Source organism: Diospyros lotus, chromosome 11 (assembly GCF_014633365.1).
Source record: "Diospyros lotus cultivar Yz01 chromosome 11, ASM1463336v1, whole genome shotgun sequence".
Taxonomy (NCBI): domain Eukaryota; kingdom Viridiplantae; phylum Streptophyta; class Magnoliopsida; order Ericales; family Ebenaceae; genus Diospyros; species Diospyros lotus.
The window spans coordinates 520,368-531,431 of record NC_068348.1 but is presented as its reverse complement, the minus strand read 5'-3'; the positions used below and the strand labels follow the sequence as shown (position 1 = coordinate 531,431).

The 11,064-nt window shown below is 30.8% G+C and overlaps 1 protein-coding gene across 12 annotated transcripts in view; it reads left to right on the top strand.

Annotated features, from left to right (window-relative positions):
- Positions 1 to 6,430: 6,430 nt before the first annotated feature.
- The window catches only part of LOC127813056 (DNA-directed RNA polymerase IV subunit 1), a 98,554-nt gene continuing 93,920 nt past the window's right edge, over positions 6,431 to 11,064 (top strand). For 5 of the 12 annotated variants that reach the window (XR_008026047.1, XR_008026055.1, XR_008026056.1 and 2 more), the window contains exons 1-4: positions 6,431 to 6,580; positions 6,744 to 6,828; positions 9,416 to 9,510; positions 9,786 to 9,904. Coding sequence is in view for 2 of the 12 variants with exons in the window: in XM_052353777.1 (XP_052209737.1) it covers positions 9,809 to 9,904 (96 nt within the window). In the remaining 10 variants the exon portion in view is untranslated. Of the gene's footprint in view, positions 6,581 to 6,660; positions 6,829 to 9,415; positions 9,511 to 9,785; positions 9,905 to 11,064 lie in introns of all 12 variants that reach the window. The other 7 variants (XR_008026048.1, XR_008026051.1, XR_008026050.1 and 4 more) reach the window with 7 other exon arrangements.

Here is an 11,064-nt window from a genome sequence, read left to right as displayed (position 1 = left end):
AAACGTGTTTTGAAAAGAAATATGAATATGATTTTTTTGTGTAATAAATAATATCTTTTTCTATTATTTTGATTTATCTAGTAAACACTTAGAGTTTATAAATTTATAATATTTTTAAATATTATAAGTAAATTAGTATTAAAATTTTATTTAAAATTATTAGTTAATATATTACTCTTTGTATTCATTTGCATCTATACAATACAATAAAAAAAATATTAACTAAACACTAGGGTTGACAAAATGATCCAAACGTAGCTACGGGGTCAAGGTTGAATTTGGGTATTTTCAAACCATTTTTAATTTGGCTTAAGATAGAGAAAGTATTTAGCATCCCTTCTCGAAAATATACCCCATATTCATACTATATATATATATTATCAACAGTGGCAGAGTCAAGAAAAAAATTTAGTTCGGGCCAAAATATAATTTTAGTCCTGATCAAATTATAAAAATTATAATTATTCATACTAATATATATAAAAAATAAAAAAACTAGCTGGGGCCAAAACGTGGCTCCGCCACTTATTATCAATGAAGTAAATCCCAAAATATCCTTTACTATTTTACATAAAAACAAAAACTTTTGTCATGTTGATTAAGATAATTGATGGATGTTATGTCGGTAAGTGAATTTCAAAGTATCTTTTTCTAATTTGATGTGTTTGTTTACTCAAGTGTAAATGTTATGTTGTCGTACTCGGTTTGATTTTTAAGGATGATAATTTGACAAACGTTTTATTATACTTATTTACTCTGTTAAAAATTTAAATTTTATATATAATTATAAATTAATAGTATGGGTTTTATGTTTCTAATATATGTCTAATTTTGAAAGATAATTATACATATATATTTTTAGTAATTCTTTTTAAATTTAGTTACATGGGCCAAGGTTGGGTCACCCCGACCCGTCCTTGCCTAGTCCCATCTACCCCATTGCCAACTCTACTAAATTGTTATTGTTTAACATCACTAAATATTGCCTTCTCAATAGAAATGGAAAGGAATACAAATATATTTTTCTTATTTGGAAGATTATAAGGTCGAAAATACTGGATAATATTTCTTTCTTATTTGGGAGAATAATAAAAATGGTCAAATAGGTAATTAAAATGGATGTTAAATAATAAATGGCCATTGTTTTATTAAAAAAAATAAGTGATCATCGCAACATAAAAATAAGTGATGAATTACTTGATCGTGATGCTTAAGTTAATTTTACATATATAAATTATTTATCTACGAGTGTTTCGTTTTTGGTTTTTTATTTTATTAGAAGAAAATCATGAAATTTAAATAAGTTAAATATAATTTGTAAAATCTTACTAATGAAATTAAATTCATTTAATTATATTATACTTTAACTTTTATTTCTTAAATTTTACACTATACTTTAACTTTTATGGCCATAGCTACTTAAAATTTGATTTTTATTAAACATGAATTTCAAGATGCATGTACAAGGGACATGAAATTGATAAGACAATTATTCATTGCATTAATAAGATTCATTGAATTATAAAGATGAATTACAACATAAAGTTGGTCAATAAATTCATTTAAGGGAAAATATATTTGCATTTATAACTCCATAATGGGGAAAATCACTTAAGTGTATATATATAAATATATATATGAAGGGAGGGGACACTTAGGGTTCTTTCATTTCTTTGAGAGCAAGCAAAAAAAAGGGAGAAGGAGAGACAAAGATCAAAACCCTTTTGTGGAATTAGGGATCATCCTTCAAGGGAGAAGCTTTGTATTTGCAATCATTCAAGGTATGTCTTATTATATGTACATATGTTTGTTTGTAATAAAGTAATGATTTATGATTGGTGAGTTAGTTAAAGTGATTAGATTATGTTAATTAATCAAGTATGAAATGAGTTTAAAATGATCTGATTATGTGAAAAAAATAAAAAAGTCAATAGAGATTCTTATAAAAGAATGGACGAAATGAAACAAATATTATATAGTAAAAGAGTTGAGAAAAATTAAAAAAATTTAATAAAATACTTTTAGGTATTGTCGTGGGTGGGCTACGAGAAATAATATGTCTAAAGAGTTAGAATTCATTTAGTTAACTTCACATAGGGTTAACACTTAATACGCTTTTACTAGTTTATTGTTTTAGCATATTATTCAAAATTTATTAAAATTCTTTTGTGTAATAAATATTATTTTTTAATGTTTTGTTTATTTACCTAATAAACACATTGAGTTTGTAAATTTATAATATTTTTAAATATTATTAATAACTCAGTATTACAAATTTATTTAAATATATTACTACTTTTTAGTCATTTGTATAGCAATAATATAATAATAAAATATATTACTATTATTTAAATATTATCACATTCGATTACCAAACAATATTTTTATCAATATTGCTTTCGCATTTCAAATGAAGAAAAATGTAAATATATATATATATATATTTTTTTCTTGTTTGGAAGATTATGAGTTGGAAAGTAATGAAAAATATTTGTTTCTTATTTGGGAAAACAATGGAAATAGTTAAATTGGTGGAAATAGGATGTTAAGCAATAAATAACCATCATATAAAAAAAAAGTAGTAAATGACTCTTATACCCTTTTAATAGAAAGATAAAATATGATCAAAATAACTGAAAATTTGAACTTTTTAAAATTTATTAAAAGTTAATAATGTTAGAGTAGAAAATAAAGTTTGAGGTTTTGCCTTTTCTTAGCAAAACCCTTTTGGCCAAATGTTATGAGAAAACAACAATAGTGAGCAAATTAGTGCAATCTGTTGACGAGATTGAAGACTTTAATTTGCCCTTATTGTTGTTCCTACCAAATAGTAATTACAAATAATTTTCATTTACTAACATTCCATCATTCACCTCCAACACTTGTTAATTAATATGTTAATTCTTGAGAGAGTTTAATGTGGTTTGGGTAAACTTGAAACGGAAACTTCTTTTAGTTTCAACGCAAGTGGAATCATATTGTACTTTGTCGTATTGTTGTTCTTTCCTTACAAACCTATTTTGTTTGCCTTTAATTAGTGGTATTGTGTACATTTCAACTCTTCCTCCTTTTTGTGCCCTTAGTATTTACACTATTTGCAATTTTATCATATTAATTTCCTTTTTATTTATCTTTTAAGGCGGAGAGTAAGCCAAACTCTGTGTTTTCAAAATTAGGGCTCTCCTTCTATCTCCATCTCAATTTCTCCTCTTCCTCTTGTAAGAAACAAACATCGAGGTTAGAGCTTAAAGAACTTTGAAGTTTTAAATTTTTACATGCCTTCCTATTTATTTATAATCCCTATTTTCAATTGTAAGTTGTTGGTGAATATCCGATCGTTCTTGATTTTCCTTCTCTTCTTTTGCCATTTGCTAGCGAGAAAAACAAACATCGGAAAACAAGATAAAGAGCAAGGTTAGAGAACTTTGAAGTAAATCTTTACATGCCTTGTTGTTTATAATTCATATTTTTAATTGTTAATTAGTTGTCGATGATATGTGATAATTCTTGATTTTCTTTCTCTTTCTTTTGATTTCGGCCTGATTGTTTGCAATCGTGGCTTGGGTTGCATAGATAGTCCCACATATATGTATCGATTTGTTTATATTTTGTATGTGATAGTGAATTTTGGGAGTTTTGATAGGCCATAAATTGGGGGAAATTGTGAATTGGGATTCATTTGATTAGTGTTGGGATGTGAAGGAAGCCATTCAATTGAACTAGACAAGTGATATTTGTTGTATTTGTTTAATTTTTTGCATGGTGGGTCTTTGAGGGGTAAAAATTGAATTTTTAAACAATGTGCTTAGGAATCACATACCAAATGATCAGTGCTATGTGGGGATCAATTATTGATATAGTATGTTGTTTTGCTATTAGGTTTATTAAAGTCTTTCAATTATGTTAAGTGTTTATTTTACTAACAAATGATAAAGGAAAAGTTGGGTGTAGTTGTAAATTGAACCATCATGGTTCAATTTGTATTAGAGAGAAATTCGGACTAAATGAAGCCCAATTGAAGTTTCTATAGAAACATCTATTTGCTTGATGGTGGTTTCTACATCTCTATCTCTCTCTTTCTTTCATGTTTTCTTCAGTTTGCATATTGAACCATCATTAATAGGCTTTTCTCTTTATTAAATTACCAAAGTGAGCTTTTGGTAATTTACCCTTATTATTGTTTTCGACAAATAATAATTATATTTTTTTATTTATTGTCATTCCATCATTCACCTCCCACACTTGCCAATTAATGTTTCGATTCCCAAGACAATTTAATGTAGTTTTCATAATTTGGCTTGAAACGAAAGCTTTTTTTTAGCTTCGACGCAAGCAAAATCATACTAGAGTTTGTCGTGGCATTGCCTTTCCCTGCAAACACACTTTTCTTGCCTTTAATTTGCATTGTTGTGGTATACTTCACTTTCTCCTTCTCTTTTTTATATCCTTAATATGCATTATTTGCAAGATTTGACAAATTGATTTCCTTTTTATCTATCATTTAATGCGTGAGTGTGCAGATCAAACTCCGTACTTTTTTAAAGTTAAAACTTTTCTCTTTCCTTCCATCTCAATTCATGTGACTTCTTTCTCTTCTTTCTCTTATCGACAAGAAAAAACAGACATCGAAAACAATAAAAGTAAGGTTAGAAAACTCTGAAGGTTTAAATCTTTATATGCCTTGTTGTCTATAATTCCAGTTTTCGATTATAGGTTGCTTGTGATATATAATCATTCTTGATTTTCCTTCTCTTCCTATTGCCTCTAAACAACAAGAAAAGCAAACATCGAAAATAAGATAAAGGTAATTAGAGAATGTTGAAGCTATAAAACTTTATATATCTTGTTTACGATCCTTGTCTTTAATTGTTGGTTGTTGATGATATATGATCGTTCTTGATTTTCCTTCTCTTTCTTTTGATTTAATTATCTACTGCCTTGGTTTATGTTGCATGGATAGTCTCATATATGTGTATCAACTTGTTTATATTTTGTATGTTGTATGTGATAGTGAACTTGGAGTCTTGATAGGCCATAAAGAAAAGTAAGTCGCGAATGGGGGAATCATCTGATAAGTTATAAGATGTTAAGGAAATCATTTAATTGAACTAGATAAGTAACGTCAATTGTGTTAGTTTAATTTTTTGCATACTAGGTTTTGAAGGGGTAAAAATTAAATTTTTGAATAATGTACTAAAAAATGACATGCTAAATGATGAATACTATGAGAGGGGTTAATAATGATCTAGTATGCCACTTTGTAGCTAGATTTATTAAAATCTTTCGTTTATATTAAGTGTTAAATCTATCAATAAATTACGAAAAAGTTTTGAGTGTTATTTAAAAATATTAGTGGTAAAATCAATCTTTAAATTTGTTTTCATTAATTTGATTGATAATCATGTCATAATTGTTTCGTGTGTTCAATTACGACAGTAATTGTTTTGTGTCATAATTATATTAACCACTCTTTTATTTTTGGAATTAACATGACACCTTCTAGTTAATAAATTAAATAAATTGACAAATTTACCCTTATAAATAAATGATCACATCTTTCTCTCCTTTCTCTTTCATTTCCTGCTTTATTGATTTCACTGGGATCACTTCACTGTCACCTCTTATGTAGTTTGAAAAAAGCCCTTAAACACTTTTGTAGTTTGACAAAAGCCCTCAAGCAGCCATGCTCGCTTTCATCTTTTATTCTCTAATAACTTCTTACTATACACAATGTATCTTTCTTTCTCATCATCAAGTCAAACCTCTTTGCTTTATAAATGAACCCCAATTGAGGTTTATGCATCTTTCTCAGCAACTGTAAATTTAATTATAGTGATTTAATGTGTAGTGATAAATCCTCGAACTATATTATAAATGAATCTTAATTGGGTTTTTATAAAAATTCTCATTGCTCGATGACAATTTTTGCATCTCTGTCTCTTCAATCAATAGACCGAACTATTATCAAGAGGTTATTCTTTTTTCCAATGATATGGAAGAACCTTTAAGTATTACTGTCGTAATTACGTTAACCATTATCACTTTACAATAAATAATGTTAACTAATCTTAAAAGAAATTGATGAACATTTTAAAAACATAAAATTAATCGGTGTAATTCAATCAAATCTTATAAGTAATAATTAATATAATATATAATAAATAAAATAATAAAACTTCATACATCATTACCATAAAGCTTTTGATCTCATTAAATGGGATCAGTTATATAAATTTTTACCCTTCAGTCATCTCTATTAATGATATTATACTTTTATAAGAGCATCGTCTCCACAAATAACATATAATAATACATAAGCTTTAGTTGTTTTTGTTAGAAACAAGCAGAAAAACATTATTTGAAAATCGAAGAAAGACTATATAATACAGCCAATTACTAATAATACTTCTTTATTTTCCCTCTTCTCTTTCCACATGTTAACCCCCTTCTCTGCACTCTCTCTCTCTCTCCTCTCTCTCTCTGTGCAGCAACCTCTCTCACAGTCTCCCTTCCAAACTCTCTGTTATGAGCATTGCTATTTTGGTGTTATCATTACTGTGCGCTGATTGAGAACCATCAGGTATGGTTTTGGGTTGTGAGTTTTGTTATCGGATTTGGGGGTTTTGCATGCTATCAAAGTCCTCTCTCTATGTCTCATAGTTTCGTTGTGGTTCGTCTCGGTTTCTCGTCTCCCTAAGGGTTTGGGCTCAGTTTGGGTGTGGTGATTTTGCTGTCCAACTTAGGTTCCCTTATGTCCCTCAGTTTTCTGGCTTCTCGCAGCCATTGGGGGTGGAGCTGTTCTTGGATATTTGTCGTTGTTTTATACTGGTAAGTGTTTATGTTGCTGTCTCGTGGTTCTCCTTATTTCTCTATTGATTTTAGAAATTGGCCTAGTCTCGAGAACACAAACTCAGTAAAGAACCAAATATCTATGTGAAGATGACCATGTGTAGAGCTCGATGAAAATATGTCAAAAACCAAAGTGCATTTGGAACCCAATTGCTGAAACCAAAGGCTAAGAATCCACCGGGAAGCTTAATCTAATTGGAGAACCCAACTCATTGACAGATCCTCCATTATTCCTTCAGAATGATGAGAATTGGTTTATGAAATTGAAGCTCTAATCTGGCCAAACAAAATATAATCAACCCAATTTGTCCTCAAGTAGAACTAACCTCGGGAAGAAGTGAATAAGCCGAAGCCCTCCCTTTAATTAATTGAAGAACCATAATTTACTTTGCAAGGACCTAGACTCGGTAATTGGAAAATTGAATTCTCAGCGGGTTGTTTCTACTGGTTAGAATGAAGGGAAGGGGAGACAATGACCTTACAAAATGTTGCTGGTGGACCTCACGCGCGGGGCCATTTTCATGAGCAAAGAATGCAGTTTCAAGCCCAATAAAACCAAAATAGAACCCAATTACTAACAAGGAAAGCTGTCACCCAATTACTAATAAGCGAAGCTTTTTGTACCTAACCCAAATCAAAATAGTAAATAATAATAATTCTAAATTAGAAATTTACTTACCTTAGATGTTAGATAAAAATTTAACTAAATGTTTATCTTAAAACTCACACTAATTGTAAATTAGGTGAATCAATTGATTAACACAAATATTAGTATAACTGAGACATTTAAATCTTAAGAGGTTAGAAATATTGTGATTGAGGAATTATAATAAAAAATTCTGAAACTATTTATTGGGTAGCATTATTTAGTTTAGATTTTCATCACGTGCCTAATTTCTCTATATTTATTGCTTAGGTGATTGAAGCACGTCCCAAGTGGGACCCAATTGATCGGTTTATCTTGGATTAACACTCCGAGTGTGATAGATTGTATTATAATGGAATTTTGGCATTCATTTTGCATCTTTATTTATTTAATGTGGCATTACATATTCAAAATAAATATTGAAATTTCATTCACAAATTTGCATAAAATGGGGAAGTAAGAGTCCATTTTCTTTGATCACGAGTGACTATTATTGTTATTGCTTCACGAGACATTTGTGTATAGTATTGATGGAAGGAACGAAAACATAAAGGGTTGCACCATGCATCTTAATATTTACTTAGCAATGTAATAATTTATTTTCTCTCGTGTCAAGGGAGTAGTCATTTAGGATTTGTATGCTAACAACAGTAAGTGTTAGCTGCTGGTGGCTGGTGTACCATGTACTATCCTAGTTTGTTGGGTATTGCTAGCCCCAGTGTGTAGGCTAACACATTTGGGTATTCATTGTTGTGTGGCTGAGGCCTTTCACTGTACTGAATGAGATACTGAACTGATTACTGTACTGTATTGATTGACTATTCTTCTTAATTAGTCCCTCATTGTGCTTGTTGCATGCCCTGCATTCAATATTGACTGATCCCTTATCCCTATCTGGCTGTACATAACATATATTTGTTACATGCATTCTTATTTCCCCCTATTATAATAGTGTCTTCTATCCTCACAAGGTCAGTTGAGACTTACCACAGTTTTTCCAATGTTTTTTTTTTTGTTTTTTAAATATTTTCAGATAGGTAGATTTGGACTCTCCGAGTAGTACAGACCTTGGTATGAGGTTCTTTCAGTATTACCTTAGGCACTCTTCTGGTACAACAATGACTTGGGCCACTTGGCACATTCCACCAACAGTAGGTTGATAGCAATTACTTGATAGATTGTAAGTCACATTCACACCTATGCATTCATTGAGATGCATAGGAATGATGGTATGGATTGATTGATTATTTCTATTGACATTGTTTTTATGAGACAGAGATTTGCATTTGAAAATGATATCCAGTTTTTATTATTCATATCATGTGATGGACATATTAGATTGTATTCACATTGGTATTGCAATAGGTTGTAAGTATTGAGTCTTACTTCTCTTTAGCAGGGCCCATGATCCTATTAAGGGGTAGTGCTGGTCATTGCCAAATTTTGGCTTGTGATGTAACACTTCCACATTATTAAAAACTCAATGTGACAACACTTCCTTCTTATCACGTGTGAAACAAATGTCGTGGTGACTTGTAGATAGTACAAGAAATATGTTTAGGGGTCGCATACTACTTGAAGTTTCAAATTCCATTACACATTGTATCCAACCACATGTCTAGTTTTAATGCTTTCGTCCAGGAAACATAGTGAAACCTTTCAAAAGGCACTTTGAAATTAACTTCCATTCATTGGGCCCCAGAAGTGGGGTATTTTTTCTCTAACATATGTTTCTGAAGAGGTCGAGAAATTGGTATATTTATGGGATTTTTTTGGGCATCTTGGGAAAGTAGTGTAAATTTTGCATTTTCAATTCTTGAAACCTTTTTTTTTTTTTTTTTTTTTATGTTTGCCAAAATTTCCCCCAACTCCCAGCTTTCACTATATTGTGTGATGGAAATTATTTTGTACTCTTGACAGACAACTGGATAAATAAGGTGTTTCAAGGTCAAAACAGCAACTGGACTTGAGGCATGTGGTGTGACTTCCAAGATATTCTACCAGCTGACTTATAGGTTTTCTCCCTGAAATTTCTTGCGGGTCTAGTTCATGATTCTTTAACATCACTGCATAAATTTCTCTCTTTTGCCATAAAATTTACAAGTAGGTGCACCTCTTTTGGTATACTAAGCTGAAATTTAATATATGCCAGAACTGTGGTGAGGAAAAACCCTCTTGGCAGTAGCGTTCCTTTGCAATCATATGGATGCTTTTTAGAAGTCATATGCTGTTATACTTGAGTTTTAACTTCTTCACTTGTCAGTTTAGTGCTTTTGGGCATGCTATGCAGGTTGCTGAATTTTTTTGGTGGAAATGGCTTCAATAGATGAGCTGTCGTTTGCAGAGCAGCAAATGACATCAGCGATCCTGACTGGCATTAATTTCAGTATTTTAACTGATACCGAGGCGGTACGTGTGTTAATAAAAGTTTATATGCTTGCAGCTTCCTGCTTATTTTTGCATGGATTTTAAATTATATTAGATGAATGTTTATTTCACAACAATTGTTGCGGACTGGTTTGATATTTCTCTGATTGATTCTTGTTCAAATCTGGTGATTGAAAACTTCAGCTCTCACATAACCAAATTTTTCAAAAATTCGAATCAGTTGGAATAGCCACAGTTTGTATCATTCCCCAACATTCCTCATGTAGTGTGTGTACAAATTGAACTGAACAAGTGCACAGCTACAAACAATAGATGACAAATGAAGGAGGACTATGTAATTTCTGACATACTGGAAAGAGCTCCCCTACCATGTTGGATATGCAAGCAAAGAAAACAGGAAAGAGATATATATGAAAGCAAGAGAATGCGATAGCAGACTGATGCAGCCAAGATGAATGGCCATCAGATAAACATTAATTTAATATGATTAGGATTTTTGTTTAGTATGAATTTCCTTATGTTAAACTTTAAGTATTATTGGATTAGCATCTTAGATCGGATTATTTTGAAAATGTTTTAGTTGTTTTAGGATTTTTAGCCTGTAAGTATGGTTGATGGGTGTGATCCAAAAATAGATTTTGATGATGAAAAGTTAAATTTTGAAAGAGCTTTGAGCTGTGTCTCCCTCCTTCCCCCTTCTCTTCCTCCCATTTCCTCTCTTTCCTGTATTTTTTTTCTCTTGCCGAACTTACCTTCTTTCTGCTCCTTTCTTTTCTTGAATATCTCTCATTTGCTTTCTTCTTCTCCTTCTCCTCCTTACTATTTTGCATAACAAACAACCTTAAACCATAGGAGACCCTTATTCTTCAAGATTTACACTTTGACAAACTCTGTCAAGTTGGAGTATAGATATTTGCCATGCCCAGCTTGTCATGCAAGTCAAAAAAATAAGCCTCCTCCAAAGATTGGATAAACTTCTCTTGCAATGGCTCTCAAGATTCCTTTCATGCAAAATATGCCACATGATGCAAAAAGGGCTAAGACTCATGTCAAAAGGCACTTTGAAGAAAATAGAATTCCTTACTTCATTTCGTGAGTAAACAAATATAAATATACAAGAGTTCCTAAGAACTCTCCTAGGTTTTAGAACTAGATTACCCTCCTAAAAACTAGGGATAGAT